Source organism: Mesoplodon mirus (genome assembly GCF_964341445.2).
Source record: "Mesoplodon mirus genome assembly, chromosome: 18".
Lineage (NCBI taxonomy): Eukaryota > Metazoa > Chordata > Mammalia > Artiodactyla > Ziphiidae > Mesoplodon > Mesoplodon mirus.
The window spans coordinates 48,653,824-48,669,767 of NC_138994.1; the positions used below are offsets into that span (position 1 = coordinate 48,653,824).

The following is a 15,944-nucleotide window of genomic DNA, read 5'->3' on the forward strand; positions in this document are numbered from 1 at the left end:
TTGCCACAGGAGAGCCAGGCCCAAGATGGTGACCCGGGACGTCACACGGAGGGCGGACACAAATGCCACTCGACCCTCCAGCAGGCAGCCAAGAAGCTGTACCTGCCAGCGGCTGTTGGTCCCTGGTCTGGGGGCTCCCCCCGTGAGGGCCTGCGTAGCATCGCTGTGGAAGCCTCAGGAACTCAGAAAGATGGTCGACTTTGTCAAACGCTCCGGCTCCGGGCAGGCCTGCCCCCGGGATTATACAAACATCCACCCTAGCTGGGGCTTGCGCTGCAGGCGTGACGGAGCAGCAGCGACTGCACTGAGACCCCTGGATCTCACCCCTTCGCAGCCCAGGGAGCCCCCCAAGGCCAGGCAGGGTCCTGCCCCCCTCGCTGGTCGGACACTGCTGGACAGACACGGGAGGGAAAAAGCAGGAAAAGGCCTGTGTCTGCCGGGGAGAAGGCAGCCCGCTGGGGCACCCCTGCTCTGCGCACAGCCTGGCCCTCAGGGCACCGACTCAAACTTGGGGGGCCCGCGCGCCCAGCTGAGCGCGGGCAGGGGCCGCTCGTGTTCCTTGTCGGACTCGGGCTGGCTCTGGGCCCGTTCGGGCTTGGGGTTGGCGGGCGGGTCGGGCTGCTGCACCGACATGGTCCGGCGCAGGTGGTTGCGCTTCCGCAGGAACTCGGGCTGCGCATGGAGGCCGAAGCTGCCCTTGCGCAGGATCATACGCGAGCTGTTCTTCTTGGGGCGCGAGCGGTGGCCGGCCTCCAGCGCGGCCAAGTGCGCGGCGTAGCCCTCGCTCAGGAACTGCGGAGGGGACAGGCATCAGGCCAGAGGGGCAGGCGGGCCATGGTCCTGCCCTTCCCCACACCCCAACGTCGCCCTCTCCCCGGAACACCCAGCTGCTCCGGGACCTGGGGAGCCCATGACCGGTCAAGGCTCCCCGCCCGGCTTTGGGCAACTGAGCGCTTCTGTCTGTACCCACGGGTCACGCCAGAGTTCCCTGGATCCCTGATGGGGTGAAGCTCCCATCCTTGTCACCTTCACTAAAATCCCCCGAAAGGTAAGTCTCCCTCTCCCCTCCTCCAGCTTCCACCGCACAGAACCTCGTTATTTTCCGGCCCCGCAGCTGCGCTTCTTGCCATTCCCTCTCCTTAGGTCCTCAGAGCCTTTGCTAACTCAAAGTGTGGGCCGTGGATCAACAGCATCAGCACGACCTGGACCCTCGACGGGCAGAATGTCAGGCCCCAGCCCAGGCCTAGGAATCTGAACCTGCATTTAAACGAGGTCTCCAGGTGATCTGTGTGCACCTTAGAGTTGAGAAGCCCTGCTCTAACGGTCCCCACTCTGAGGTCCCACCATCTCTGCCCCCCCACCTGCGCTGGTCACTTTCAGGCACCTCCCACTCAACGTGGCCCAAAGAGATCATCGCCTTCCATTCAGTCGCCTGCTTTTCAATCCCAGTAATGGTACCACCTACCTGGTCACCCAGGTCAGAAACCGGGCGTCATCTTTGACTTTCCCTTTCTCTCGACCCAGGCGTCTGATCCCCTCGTTACCAAATCCAACCCATCCTGCCTTAGAAGTGCCTCTCAGACCCTTGGCCTTCTCTGCCCTGCCACGGCCCTGCCACTGCTTCCCTCCCCTCTCCCCTCCCTCTGACTCGCCTTCCACCTGCAGCCTGATGATCTCTCTGAATCACAAACTCACTCCAGAGCCGTAGAGTCCCAGCTTGGCGAGACACACAGGCCATCCAGGACCCGCTGCTCCAGCCCTCTCTCCCTTTCCCTCCCACATCACGCTCAGCCAAGCTGAGTCACTTGCAGTTCCCATAATATACACGTGCTCTGCCGTCTCCTGACTGTGGCTTTCGCTGCTGCCTCTGTCACAAAGGCTCCTCCAACCTCAGGCCCTTCCTGGACAATTCCTTCAAACTCCCAGAAACCAACCTTGTCCCCGAGTCCGGCTTAGCTGCTCCTCTCTGGGACCCCACAGTCCTCTGTGCTCCCTGTCATTCATTATGGCTCCTGCCACACTGCACTGTTATTGTCTGCTAATTTTTCCATCTCCCCCACTAGACTGGATGACATGACATCCTATTCCACCGTGGATCTCCCCTGCACCCAGCGCAGGGCCTGGCCCAAAGCAGGTACCCAGTCGTGTTTGTTGAAGGAAGGAAGGAAGGAAGGAACAAACAAATGACTGAATGAGCAAACACTGGAATAAACCTCCTCCCCCCACTCCCCTTTTGTTGGTTCCACCCCCTCACCCCCCAACCCCCAGCCCCACCACTTCCCACCTGGCACTGGGTTTGATACTTCTTGGTGGGCCGGCCCACAATGAAGATCTGGGAGGGTGGCAGGCCTAGCACGCTGTAGACGGAGATGTCCTTCGTGGAGCCATAGGCCGCACTGATTTTGATGAAGCACTGAAACACAGGGCAGCTGATGGAGGGAGAGGGGGCCCAGCGCATCCCCACAAAGGATTCCCAGATGTCCCCCCAGGGAGCACTGCTGGGGGACCCTTTATCTGCACACTTATAGACTCCAAGTCATGGGTCCACCCTGCATCAGGAACCACCCCCTGCAGTGGTCTCCCCTCCCGCCCCACCCCCTGCACCGAAAGCCTGATACGGGCTCCACCTGTGAATCACAGCCCCACGATTTGCTGACCCCACATGAGGAGCACGATCCGTAGGTTATGAACAGTGGGGCAAAGTGCTCCTCTGTGGACAGGAAATTGAGGGCCAAGTTGACACAATCCAGGGCCAGGGCTGGAGGCCAGTTCTGTCCTGACAATTCTGCCCTCTGGTTCTCCTGCCTGTCCGTGCCTTTCTCTCCACTCCATGACTACCACCTGGATTCTGGTCTTCTGTCTCTTGCTTGGGCAACAGCCTCCCAGCTGGCCTTCCTGCCCCTCGTTTCTCCCGCCAATCTGTTCTCCATACAGCTGCCAAAACGATCTTTCTACCACCCAAATTAGACACTGCCACTCCCCTGCCTTAAGCTTTTCCATGGCTCACCATTACCCTCAGCAGAGAGTCCATGGTCTTGCCCAGTTTCTAAGGTTTTCACAGCCTGCCCAGCCCAGGCCCCTGATCACTTTGGGGACCTCAGCCCCTACTTGACCTGAATCTGATCCAGCACATACCCCCATCCTGAATACCTGCAGCTCTGAGAATATCCCAGGCTCTTTCCTACCTCAGTGCCTTTGCACATGCTGTTTCTTTGGCCACCGGACAAACTCATACTCATGCTTCAAGACTCAGCTCAAAAGTTACCACCTCCTAGAAGCCTTCCCTGGCCTCTCCAGACAAAGCTAGGTCCTTTCTCCTCTGTTTTCCTAAAGGGTCTTTTCTAATCGCCCACCAGTAAACTATCAATTTCCATGTTTTTCTTCCTGTAGATCAGGGATTGGCAGACTCTTTTGGTGAAAGACCAGATACTAAATATTTTAGGCTTTGCACTCTGTTGCAACTACTCAACTATTCCATTGTAGCTGAAAAGCAGCCATAAACAACCCGTAAGCAAATGAGCATGGCTGTGTTCCAGTAATACTTTATTTATGGACATGGAAATTTGACTTTCATATAATTTTCACATGTCATGAAACCTTATTCTTCTTTTGATTTTTTTCCCCCAACCATGTAAGAGAATTAAAACCATTCTTAGCTCAAACGTCATATAAAAACCATGGGCCAGATTCAGCCAGCCCCTGGGCCATGATTTATCAACCCCAGCTCTAGATCAGCAGTTCTCAAAATTTTGTAAGCATCAGAATCCCCTGGCGGGTTTGTTAAAATACAGATTGCTGGGCCCCCCTCCCAGAGTTTCAGATTCAGTAGGTCTCCAAGGGGGGCCAGAGACTCTGCATGTCTAATGAGGTCCCAGGGAACCCTGTGCCACAGGGCACACAGTGAAAATCACAGCTCTAGGACATCCCGAGTTCTGTTTGCCTCTGTGCACCCCCAACACCCAGGACAGGGGAGGGAACACACTAGGCACTTAAGTGTCTGTTGAAGGGATAACCAGATGCAGAGACAAGAGTTTAGGCTTTCGGGTCAGAAGATAAAGGATGAAAGGGTGACTCTGAGAGCCTGGGCACATCCCTAAGCCTCACCTTTCTTACTTGCCTGGAGGGATAGTAAGACACACCTCACTGGGCAGTAAAAGGACCAGTGAGGTGCACGTGAATGTGCTTTGCAAACTGGGCATCCACTTGGACAATCGGAGGATGTGGGGTAAAGGAGGAGGCCCCCCCACCCCGGGTTGAGGGAGGAGGGGAGGGGGGAGGGGGAGGGCGGTGGAGGAAGCCCTGCCCAGCCGGGACGCTCACCTCCTGCATGAGGTTGCGCAGGAAGATGGCCTTCTGCCGCAGCGGGTCGTGCACCAGCCCGTCCGAGAAGAAGATCATACCCTGTGGGAAGTTGTGCTGGGACAGCCACGACACCACCCGCTGCTTCTGCATGTCCGGCCGCCCCGTGATGTAGAGGATCATGTAGCCCAGGTCCTGCCAGTGCCTGGCAAAACGGCATTGCAGGGTCCAGCCCTGCCCCGTGCGGGCCACACCCTGCCCAGCAGCCCACCCCACTCCCCACTTCCCCCTGCCCCAGAAGCCGGAGGGGCTGTTCCCAGGAGCACTAGGGGAAAACAAGGGGGCACCCTGAAGTCCGCACCCCCAGTTGAACCCTGTGAGTCCTGGCCATCTCCCCCGGATGGCCCACAGGCACCAACCACATGCCCACAACACAAATGATCCCCCCACTCCTGCCCCCTCTGCTTGGGTCCCCTCCTCTGTGATGCGCCATCATCACTCAAGTTTCTGGAGCGAGAGAAGCCCCTTTGATTCCTCCCTTTCCTTCCGTCCCGCCTCCTTCCTCCTCCAATCAAGGAGCCTTTGATTCTACCCGGCAGGACCTTCACTCCATCCTCTCACTTTAACTCCACTTCTTAGCCTTAGCTCAGGACCCATCGCTCTCCTGGGCCACTACAAAACCCTCCTGGGAGGCCCCTTTCCCTCCAGTGCCCCCAATTCCAATCCAACCTGGGCTGTGCAACTTCAAGCAGGTTACTTAACGCCCCCAGGATTTCAGTTTCCCCATCTGTAAAATGGGGATAACAACAATTACCACCTAGGGTTTTCTGAAGGATGAAATAAATTCATCCCAAACAAGCCTGGCAGTGACTTTCTTGTTATCCTTGGTACTGTTTCCATGGTGATTTCTGTAAATTGCACATCTGACCCCACTACTCCTTTGCCTAAAGCCATTCCTGGCTCCCCGGTGCCCTGAGGTCGCAAGGCCCCCCTGCACTGGTGGTCCTCCACACTCTGCCCTTGAGCATGGCAGCTCCCCAGCCACATGGAGCTGCTTTGCTGCCCCAGACAAGCCCTGTGCTCTTCTGCTGCAGACCCCTGCCCTAGAGAGGCTTTGTGGCTCCATCTCCTTATGTTCCCATGCCCCCATCTTTCAAGGCCACCTCCTCCAGGAAGCCTTCCCTGCTTTCCAAGCAGGATCTGCTTCTCTCTTCTCTGTGCTCTCACAGTGGGCAAGTGCTCTCCGTTGACATGGAATCCTGTCTGCAAGATGTCAGATGAGCCCAGGCCTGATTGCAGGCTTTTGTGGCGCTAGCCACTGACTGGCCACCGTAGATTGGGGGTTTCCAAACACTGGAAGATGCTCTGAGAGATTTGGGGAGGTTTTGTAAGAATGCACAGGCTCAGGTGTCACCTCCAGAGTTCTGGTTAATTCTGAGGGGGTACCCAGTGATCTGTGATTACAAAAAGCAGCTTCTGATGCTTAGCAAGGTTTGGAGAGCACCGCAGCGGCCCCAGGAGCCCATGTGAAGAGGTGAGGGCACCCGATGGACTGTCCCCCAGAGAGGAAGGACCACAGCCTCCCCTTCCCAGGTGTGGGAGGGGGACACTGACTTGGGAGGGGCTTGGAGAAGATATACTGGGAATAAAGGACACAGGCTTATAAGGAGGAGGTCGACCCCTGAACTGAGCAGGTCCAGGGCCCGTTTCCACAAGGCCAGTGGGCATCTTGAGGTGAGCAGTCTCATAGGAGTCCTCGAGCCAGACTAGTTTTCTCTCCCCAAAGTGACCACTGCTGCTGGCGTGATGCAGGGCAGTCCCCTGACCCAGTCCCCAAGAGCTCCCAGGACCCGGGATCGGTCCCACTCTTGGTGTTCTGATCACTTGGAGTCCTGGAGTATGGTTTCTCATGCCCATGACTTGTTTTCTCCACTGGACTGTGAATCTTCTCTAACTAGGATCTCTTTCTGCATCACTGCCCAGCCTAGAGCCTGGCCCAGAGCCAGCCTCAGAAAAGAGGGGATGGAGAGAGGCAGGGAGAGAGGGAGAGACTAAAGTGGTACCTCTTTTGCTTTTCTATTGGCAAAAACCCGTTTGCACCTCTCTCAGCAGTACAGTAGCCCTAGGAATCTGTGCTTCCTGCCACACCTCCTGCCCTGTCCCAACCTGGCCTCCAACATCCAATGGCCCTAAACTTGCCCCACCTCTTCCCCACACATAGTCTGTTCTTCCCTGCCCCTGTCACTTTCTTGGCCTATCAAAACCAGTTTTGTGGGCTTCCCTGGTGGCGCAGTGGTTGAGAGTCCGCCTGCCTATGCAGGGGACACGGGTTCGTGCCCCGGTCCGGGAAGATCCCACGTGCCGCGGAGCGGCTGGGCCCGTGAGCCATGGCCGCTGAGCCTGCGCGTCCGGAGCCTGTGCTCCGCAACGGGAGAGGCCACAACAGTGAGAGGCCCGCGTACCGCAAAAAAAAAAAAAAAAAAACCCCACAGTTTTGTATTTTCTTCTTTTTGTCTTTCTGCATGTGCTAATATTTGTACAATGGCATGGACTGCAATATATATATATATATATATATCTATCTCCATCCTTCAGGAGTTGCCTCAAATGTCACCTGCCCCAGGAAGTCTGCTCTGCTTTCTCCAATCAGCTGTAGTAGCTGCAATCTCTCGATTAGCCCTGTGTGTTAGCTAGTCTTGAAAGATGGCCTCCCAGTGAGCCACGTGTCCCAGCATTCACACCTTTATGTGGTCCCTTCCCCTCGAATCTGGTTCGATCCTGCGCCTCACTTATAACCAATAGAACGTAGTGGAAAGGACACTGAATTCCAAGGCTGGGTCCTAAGAATGCTTGTAGCTTCCAGCTGGGTCTCTAGGAACCAGAGGAGGCTGGTCACCATGGTGGAAGTCAGCCACCAGGTACAAAGTCTGGCTAGTCTGAGACCCCCTGGCTGGCCACATGGAACAGCCACATGGAGAGAGAGAGAGACACCCCAGCCGAGGAACGAGACACGTGAGTTCATCATCCATCTCGGACATCTTGAACCTCCAGCCCTGTGGAGCCCTTAGATGACCCCCAGCCTGGACCACCACCTGACTGCCACTGCTGGAGAGACCCCACGTGAGAAACTCGCAGCAGAACCCAGTCAACGACGTGACAGAATAATAAAGCATGATCTTCAGTTGCTAAGTATGGAGCCATTTGCTACACAGCAACCGGTAATCAGAACACACCAATTTTATCCTGATTGGGATCTGAATGCAAGAGACCAGGCCTGATTCACTGCACAGAATGCTCAGACAGCGTTAGAATAAACACAGGGAGGAAGACAGAGAAGGAGGGAGGGAGGGCATCCGAGTTTCTCAAGGGCCCTCAGTATTACTCCTGGAGATGAAGCCAGGACTCCCGGCTCCGGGCCCATAACCCCCAGGGCTGCTGGCCCCTGCCCCGGGGGACACATCCCCTGCAGGGAGGGAGCACTCACCGGACAACGTCCACTGCCCCCGGCCGGACCTTGGGGTCGCTTCCCATGATGGACACGCTGGCCGCAAAGGAGCCGTCGATGCTGAAGACCACGCACTCCATGCCCCGGGGCAGCACCGTGAGGTAGCTCATCGCGCAGGTCTGGTCGCCCCTGAAAGATATGGCCAGCCGTGAGCTCAAGGTCAGGTGTCAGTCTGAGGCCAAGGTCAGCCCACAGCCGGGGTCAGAGCTCAGTTGGGGCCAGGTTGAGAGAGAACCTGGATGGCATCTCCTGATGCTACAGCTGTGACCGCATCCCATTTTCCTCTCTCCCTGCAGACAAGGACAAGGTCCAAAAGACAGTACCTCGAGGACCCCATCTTCTGGACAGGCCTGGCTGGCAGGGCCAAGGAACTGGGTGAAAGCACGAGAATGTTCCCTGGGTCTTACCTGACGACCATCTTCACGGGGTAGACTCCGACCCCCAGGCGCCGGGGCCGCGGCACGCTGTACGTGATTCGGCCGCTGCTGTTGGTGATCTCCGTGTCCAAGTGCACCCAGCGGCCGGAGGAAGGCTCTGCCATCACCAGGATGTCCACCTGCAGGCAGTGAGGGGACCAGGGGAATCGCTGAAGGCTGGGGGGCTGGGGCTGGGCTTGGGAGCTCTTCTCTGCCAAGACAGCAGGGCTTGGGGTCCTGTCCGATGCTAGTTCCTGGCTCCAACCACCTTTCCTCTTTCCACGGCAGCTGCACCAGCTTCTCCGAGGCACCCAGTCCATCCCTCACTCCCGCTCTCCCTCCCTGACCTGCATGAGCGTCTCCCACCTCGTGCAGCCAGGGCTTCCGCAGCCCTCACCCCACGTGCCATGTGGTACCCAGGAGGGGATGGCCCAGCCTCTCTGTACCTTCTCCCCGGTCAGGGCCACCATGTCGAGGGGCCCGTACATGAACCGCCCCACCAGGACCTGGGGGCCGTCTTCGGCAGCAATCACGTCGTTGGCCCGGTGGTTGGCGGTGACATTCTGGAAGGACAGAAACCAGCTCAGCTTCTGCAAGGGGACTTGACCTGGTTTTTTCCTTACGTCAGCCCAGGGTCAGCCGGAGGGATGCGCACTTGCCGGATATTGCCTTCCTTCCTATTAACCTCATTAGAGTTTCCGAGATGTGTCCCCATGGAATCCACGAGGGAAACAGACCCTTAGACCCTCACGTTGTCTCCAAGGAGCCCTGGGCTCCTGCAGACCAGCATTCTCCGCTCTTGATTCTCCCCATGGCCCGGAGGTAACAGCCAGTCCTCAGAGCCTGGCATCCTTCTAGACCCCCAGGCTGGAAACTGAGGGTCACCTTCACTTCTTCCTTCCTCATCACGACTCACATCCAGTAGCCGTTTACCATCCGTCTCTGCTTCGTGGGCGATTTAAATGTCAAGAGTAGAGAAAACAGTGTAGGAAGTCTTGTGTGGCCGGAAACCAGTCACGGCCATTTTGGTTCTGTTCTTCCCTGGCTGGATTCCCCCACCCCGCTCCAGATCATTCTGGAGCAATGCTGCACGTTGCGTCACTTGTCTCTAACTATCCCAGCATCCCCATCCTTCTTCACGTCTGGTTTCAATTCATTCCGTAGCTCAGAGGCCTACATTGGCCCCAGCTGCCCACCACTCCCAGCCTGGCTTCAAGACCCCAACCACTCTATCTGTACAGAACCACCCACATCTGTGTCTTTTCCCACACCCAGGTACCCCTTACCTGGGCTCTGCTAGTAGCATCTTAAAGGAGCCCCCTTATTCAAAAACATTCCCCGTGGCAGGTCAACCGTCTTTATAAAGCACAGATCTTTTAACCCCCCGGGGCCCTTGGGATGAAGTACAAATCCTGAGCCTGGCATCAAAACTTTGCTGGGCAATCTTTTCAGTCCCATCTCCTGCTGCCGCCCTTTGAAGCCCCACTGGTTCTTTCAGGTCAGGCTCTGCAGAGGCCTCTGGGCCTTTGCTCACACTGGTCCCCCCACTTTCTATGGCATCCCTGGTCCCCTGCCTCCTTCTTCCAGCCCATCCACTAAGACCTGACTCAACTTCGTCCTCTCCAAGAAGCACTGGTGGACTCCCCAGAGATGGTCTCTACCTCCTCTCAATTCCCATGGTATTTTAATTCAATTCAACAAACATTTGCAGGCACCTCATCTGCACTGGTCCCAGAGCTGGGCTCTGGGGATGCAGAGAGGAACCAGTCATGGACCCTGACCTGGAAACCCTCAGTCAAGTGGGAGATGCAGGCCTGCTTACAAGAATACTGATAAGGGAAGAGCTCATTCATGGAAATAAACACATGGAAAGATGCCATAAAAAGGAATTAAGTACTGACAAAAACCACAACGTGGATGAACCTTGAAAAAGGTGCTCAGTGAAAGAAGCCAGACACAAGGAACCACATATTGTATGATTCCATTCTATGAAATGTCCAGAATAGGCAAATCTATAGAGACAGAAAGTAGATTAGTGGTTGTTTAAGGTTAGGGGTGGCAGTAGGGGGCTGGGGGAGGGGGGTGGTAGCTAAAGGTTAAGGGATTTCTTTTGGAGGTGATGAAAATGATCTAAAATTAACCATGATGATGGCTGCACACATCGGTGAATATACTAAGATACCTTGAATTGCACACTTTAAGTGGGTGAATTGTATAAAATGTGATTATAGCTCAATAAATATGTTTACCAAAAAAAGAGTTGATTTGTGGATCACTGATCACCTTGTACCATTTAGGACTGTTCTTGGGGTCCATGTCTGATGTTCCCACAGGACTGGAAGTGCCCACCACAGCAGTGGCTGTGCTTGTAAATCCCTGTGCCCCACTGCCTGGCAAAGGGTCTGGGACACAGTGGGTATTGACCATCGTTTGCTGAGTAAATGAATGTATGCCTACCGAACTCCTATTCGTATGTCAATACCTCGCAGAGATGCTTCTTCTTCAGGGAAGCACCGCACGGCCTGCCCCGACAATCCTTCTCTTCATCTTCTTCCTAATCTGTGCCTCCCTCTATATGATGGCAAATGCCACACTGGGCTGTGAGCCCCGTGGTTGTGTGTAGGACTCTTTCGGACCCCTGAGTACATCTACAGAGCCCTGGCATACAGCAATTGCTCCACAATTGGCATCTCCTCACCATCCCCAGCGCCCTGGAGCCCCACCCGTGGTGCTCCTGCGGAGCCAGGCCACGGGCAACCAGCTCCCCATCTCACCTACTCCCCCCTCCCCATCCACTGCCGCCCCGGGGGCCTCGTCTAAGCCTGAATCCCAGCATGTACGAGCACGGTGATCTGAGGAGCGAACCAAAGCCCTTCCCCGCCGTGTGGATGCCCCAGCCCCCGGGGGCAGCCCCACCTCCCCGAGACCACAGCCTCAACCCGTAGGCACCTCCAACAAGCACATACCCGCAGCTTGACCTGGGTCCTCTTACGAAGCCACTTCTCACGGGGGTTGGCGGGGCTCAGTGCTGCGGGGTCCAAGCCAGCACTCTCCTTGACGTTCACGCTCTCATAGCGCATCACCTGATTAGCGGCCCAGCAGGACTCTGGGTCAGGCCATCTGGACCCCTCTCCCTCCTCCCCACGGTGTCAGGGCCCTCCAGCTTGCAGCCAGTCAGGCCCTCCCCCAGGCCTCCCCACCTCCCAGCCTGGGACCCTCAGGAGGCCGGGAGCCCCCAGCACCTACCACTCTGCCCACCGGTCCTGACGGCTGGGGCCAGACCACTGTCTCTCAAATGCTCTGGCCTGGAAGCAGCCTCTGCTCTCAACACCCAAACCTAGCAGCCACCTGCGTCCGTACCACTTCTCTGCCTTCCCCCATTACGGTGGATGACCCTTATTGAAGGCCAGCTGGAGCCCTGGTCCCACCCAGCCCCACCCACCCCCTCAAGAACATAATGGAGCCAGCTCCCCTCTGAACCCTACGTTGCTGGCTAGTCCCTCACTACTGGATCCTTCTCCTTAGCATCTAAATATGCCGTCATAGCGCCTCTCCCTAGGACCCGTCTCAACCACCATCACATGTTCCTGTTCTCCCTGACAGCAAAAGTCCACAGAAGACTCGCCCTGCACTGTCTCCACGTCCCCCCTGCCTTCTCCCCTCCCTCACTCCAGGCAGGCTTCTGACCCTGTGTCTCCCCTGAAGCCATTCTTGCCAAGGTCCTGTGACCTCCACCCTGCCCAGCTCAGCGGCCCCCTCCCGTCTATCTGCTCTGGTCCTCCTCCGACCTCAAGGGATGTCCTCCTCCGTTCCCTTCGGTGGCTCTTCCTCTCTCCCCAGAGGAGCTCCAGGACTCCTCCCTGAACTTCTCCATCTACAGTAACTCCCTCGGTATCTGTGATATTGTGATTTATAAGAAGAAGTATGTATTTGGTCTTTGTCCAATTTCTGGCACAAAGCTCCTCAAATCCTTGGAATTTCCTAAGTGAGAGGGACAAAGGTGTCTTTTGATATGTTAATGAGGTGACTTGAACCGCATCTAAGGATGGGGCTGGTTGCCAGGAGAACCAACCTTGTGATCAGAGGGTTGGAACGTTCAGTCCCGCCCCAGCCCCATATCACCACCTCCAGTCCCGCCCCAGACCCACATCACCACCTCCAGAGAGGGGAGAGGGGCTGGAGGCTGGAGTTCAATCACCGAAAGCCAGTGATTTAATCCATCATGTCTATGTAATGAAGCCTCCACAAAAACCCAAAAGGATGGGATTTGGAGATCTTCCAGGTTGGTGAACACATGGGAATTTGGGGACAGTGGTGCCCTCAGAGAGGGCATGGAAGCTCCAACTCCTTTCCCCATACCCTGCCCCTTGCATCTCTTCCATCTGGCTGTTCCTTTTATAAAATCCTTTTATAATTAACCAGTAATCTAGTAAATAAACTGAGTTCTGTGAGCCACTCTAGCAAATTAACTGAATCCAAGGAGAGGATCTTTGGAACCTCCATTCTATAGCCCGTGTGTCAGAAAACCCAGGTGAGGGACTTCCCTGGTGGTCCAGTGGTAGAGAATCCACCTTCCAATGCAGGGGACGTGGGTTCAGTCCCCGGTCGGGGAACTAAGATCCCACATGCTGCGGGGCAACTAAAACCCACGTGCCACAACTACTGAGCCCACACGCCTCAACAAGAGAGCCCGTGTGCCACAAACTACAGAGCCCGCGCGCCACAACTAGAGAGAGAAAAACCTGCATGCCACAACTAGAGAGAAGCCCACGTGCTGCAACGAAAGGACCCACATGCCTCAATGAAGATCTCATGTGCGCCAACTAAGACCTGACGCAACCAAAAAAAAAAAATAGAAAAAAATTTTTCATGATGTTTAAAAAAAAAGAGAGAGAGAAACCCAGGTGACGACCTGAAGATTGACATCTCATGGGGGAGGAGCGGGCAGTTGCAGGGCTGAGCCCTTAACCTGTGGGATCTGGCCCTATCTCTAGGTAGATAATGTCAAAACTGAGTGAAATTGCAGGACACCCAGCTGAGGTCAGAGACTTGCCTGGTGTGGGGAAAAAACCCACACACGGGAATTGGTGTGAGAAGCAGGGCAACCCATCGCTGGCTTTAAATGCCATCCAAGCTCTGATGACTCCACATTTTTATCTCCAAGCCAGCTAAGCTCCAGACTCTCCACTCACCTTCCCTCCCAACATCTAACAGGCATCTCATCTTCCCAGGTCCAGACCCAAGACTCAGTATCCCCTCCCGCCCAGCCCCACTCTCCCCCAGCCCTAGGGCATGGTGTCACCATAGTTAATCGAGTGGAAACCAGGATTCGTGGGACCCCCCCCTCCTTCCCTCAAAGCCCGAACGTCAGCAGGTCCTGTCACCACACCTCCAACCCGGCAGCTCCTCGGCACCTCCGCCACCGGCTTCCTAGCCCAAGCCGCCACCTCAAGGTTGGGATCCCATGCTTGCCTCATAGCGGGGCCTCACGCTTGCTCTCCTGCCCTCCAAGCAGCAGCCACAGGACTTCCTTCTAAAATATCAGTATCTCTCCCTTGCTCAAAACTCTGCAGTGGCTTCTCATTGGACCCAGTATAAAACCCCCCTCTGACCTTGGCCGTGAAGGGTGCATGTGATCCGACCCTCACCTCCCATCCTCTTCCCCACCAGGCTCTCCCTCAGTCACTGGCCTCTCTCTCCACCTATTTTAGAGACGAGGACCTTGAGACCCACAGGGGAACAGGCATGATGACTCCAGTCTCCAAGCTGAAACATAGGTACATTCTCCTATGTGGTGTCTATTTAATTTTCTAGAAAGTACCACGCCATTGGCCAGAAGCCAGCGTTCCTTAGGAAAACCGTTGTCTGTCCAGGTCACCCCCCCCCAACTCATCGCGCTTCAGTGCCTTCCCAGTGTCCAACGTGGCCCGCAAGGTCAGCCTCTTCTCCCCAGAAGGACGGGCCCTCCCAAGAAGGGACGACAGTACCTGTCTCAGGATGAAGGCCACCACGTCCGTGGACTCCCAGTAGCTGGCGTGGAAGAGGTGGGGTAGGGCCACGGTGGGGAAGGCGGTGAGGACGTCGGGGCAGTACAGGGCGTAGTCGATGCGCTTGCTGCCCCACCACTTGGCTGTGACTGCGGGTCCAAGAGTGGGGCAAAGTCAGAGCGGCCTGCCCGGGGCTTTGACCCAAGGGGCAGCGTGGGACCCCAGGGCCCGGATCCAGGGGTGGATGTGCCACTCGGGGCACAAGTCTGGGGCCAGAGCGCTCCGCTCAGAATGAGCTCTGGGAAATGTGCCGGTCCTCCTCCACCTTCAACGACCCCCCAGCCCCCTCGCATACCCACCCCTCCCCCAGGACGCGTGCTGCAAACTGGTCCCCAGGATGGGGGCCTGACCCACGGAGACGTGCACAGTCTCATCCCAGGGCTGTTGGTCACAGGAACTCCCGGGGGAAAACTGAACGTTGGGATTAAGTCGAGGCCTGGCAAGGTCACATCTCAGTCCACGGTCAGAGGTCAGGGCCCCTGTCCAGGGTCAGAGGTCACAGTTCTGAGGTCAGAGCTCGGTCTGGATTCCCTTTTCCCCTCCTCCCCCGCCCTCAGCAGCCCCGGCAGTGGGCCAGCGGCCACCCGGAGGAGGGTTCCCTCTCCCGCGAATCCAGGCAGGGCCCGGGAGACCCTCACTCACTGCGGGAGGTGCCCACGGGGGCCAGGCTGTCCGAGGACTCCGAGCTCTCACTGTGGGAGCTGCCCTGGCTTATCCTCCGCCCCGGGCGCTGGGACCTCGGGGCCTGAGGGGGTGAGGCAGGGGCCTCCAGAAGCGGCGGGCTGCCCCGGGAGCTGCCCTCCAGGAAGAGGGAGCTGTGGGTGTGCAGGGCGTCAGCTGGAGGGGGAATTTCACAGTCAAGGCCGAGTGGTGGGCCTCAGATGAAGCTGCCCGTGTGCCCCAGCCCCATGCTGGGCAGGAGGCTGAGCCCGGCCTGCTCCCTCACCTGCCCAGCGGGCAGCCCGCACCTCTTACCCCAGGGCCTGACAGGACCCCCTCACCATAGTATGCAGTCAGATTTCACCTCCTCCAAGCCATGGGTTAGGCAGACACGAGTCAGGGTCCCAACCATCACGTCCAGCCCCAGTAGAGCTGCCGAGGGCGCGTCTGGGACCCTGCCTCAAAAGCACCAGCTGAGGTCACCGGTGGCACATTACCATGTACTCTTGTATCAGACTCCTCCCTGAGCCACAGAGGACTGTGGCTGAGCTTGGAAATGAATGGGGCCTCCAGCCTGGGAGCGCGGGCGCCCCCTGGGGGCAGGGGGATGCCCTGAGCAGAGAGTGACACATTTTAAGATGTGGGAAGGTTTTAGAGCCCCTTCTATCTATGGAAACTCCTGACAAAAGAGGACTTTGGAAATTAAGTTTCCATTGAAATGGGGGCAAGGGGGGTACATTGGATTTTTTTTTTTTTTTTTTTTTTTTGCGTTACGCGGGCCTCTCACCGCTGCGGCCTCTCCCATTGCGGAGCACAGGCCCCGGACGCGCAGGCCCAGCGGCCACGGCTCACGGGCCCAGCCGCTCCGCGGCACGCGGGACCCTCCCGGACCGGGGCACGAACCCGCGCGCCCTGCGCCGGCAGGCGGACTCCCAACCACTGCGCCACCAGGGAAGCCCGGTAAATTGGATTTTAATCCTGGATGAGCCACGTGCATGGCAGCCCCCGCCCCCAATC

At 56.9% G+C, this 15,944-nt stretch overlaps 1 protein-coding gene across 1 annotated transcript in view; it reads right to left on the reverse strand.

The window, feature by feature from the left end:
- Positions 1–489: 489 nt before the first annotated feature.
- PITPNM3 (PITPNM family member 3) overlaps positions 490–15,944 on the reverse strand; it is a gene marked incomplete at its 3' end in the record, with an annotated part of 85,586 nt that continues 70,131 nt past the window's right edge. The window contains exons 12-20 of the mRNA XM_082604066.1: positions 14,910–15,104; positions 14,208–14,356; positions 11,187–11,303; positions 8,667–8,783; positions 8,212–8,360; positions 7,784–7,933; positions 4,321–4,504; positions 2,285–2,413; positions 490–792 (exon numbers count right to left, since the gene is read on the reverse strand). Coding sequence (XP_082460192.1) covers positions 490–792; positions 2,285–2,413; positions 4,321–4,504; positions 7,784–7,933; positions 8,212–8,360; positions 8,667–8,783; positions 11,187–11,303; positions 14,208–14,356; positions 14,910–15,104 — 1,493 coding nt within the window. The remainder of the gene's footprint in view (positions 793–2,284; positions 2,414–4,320; positions 4,505–7,783; positions 7,934–8,211; positions 8,361–8,666; positions 8,784–11,186; positions 11,304–14,207; positions 14,357–14,909; positions 15,105–15,944) is intronic.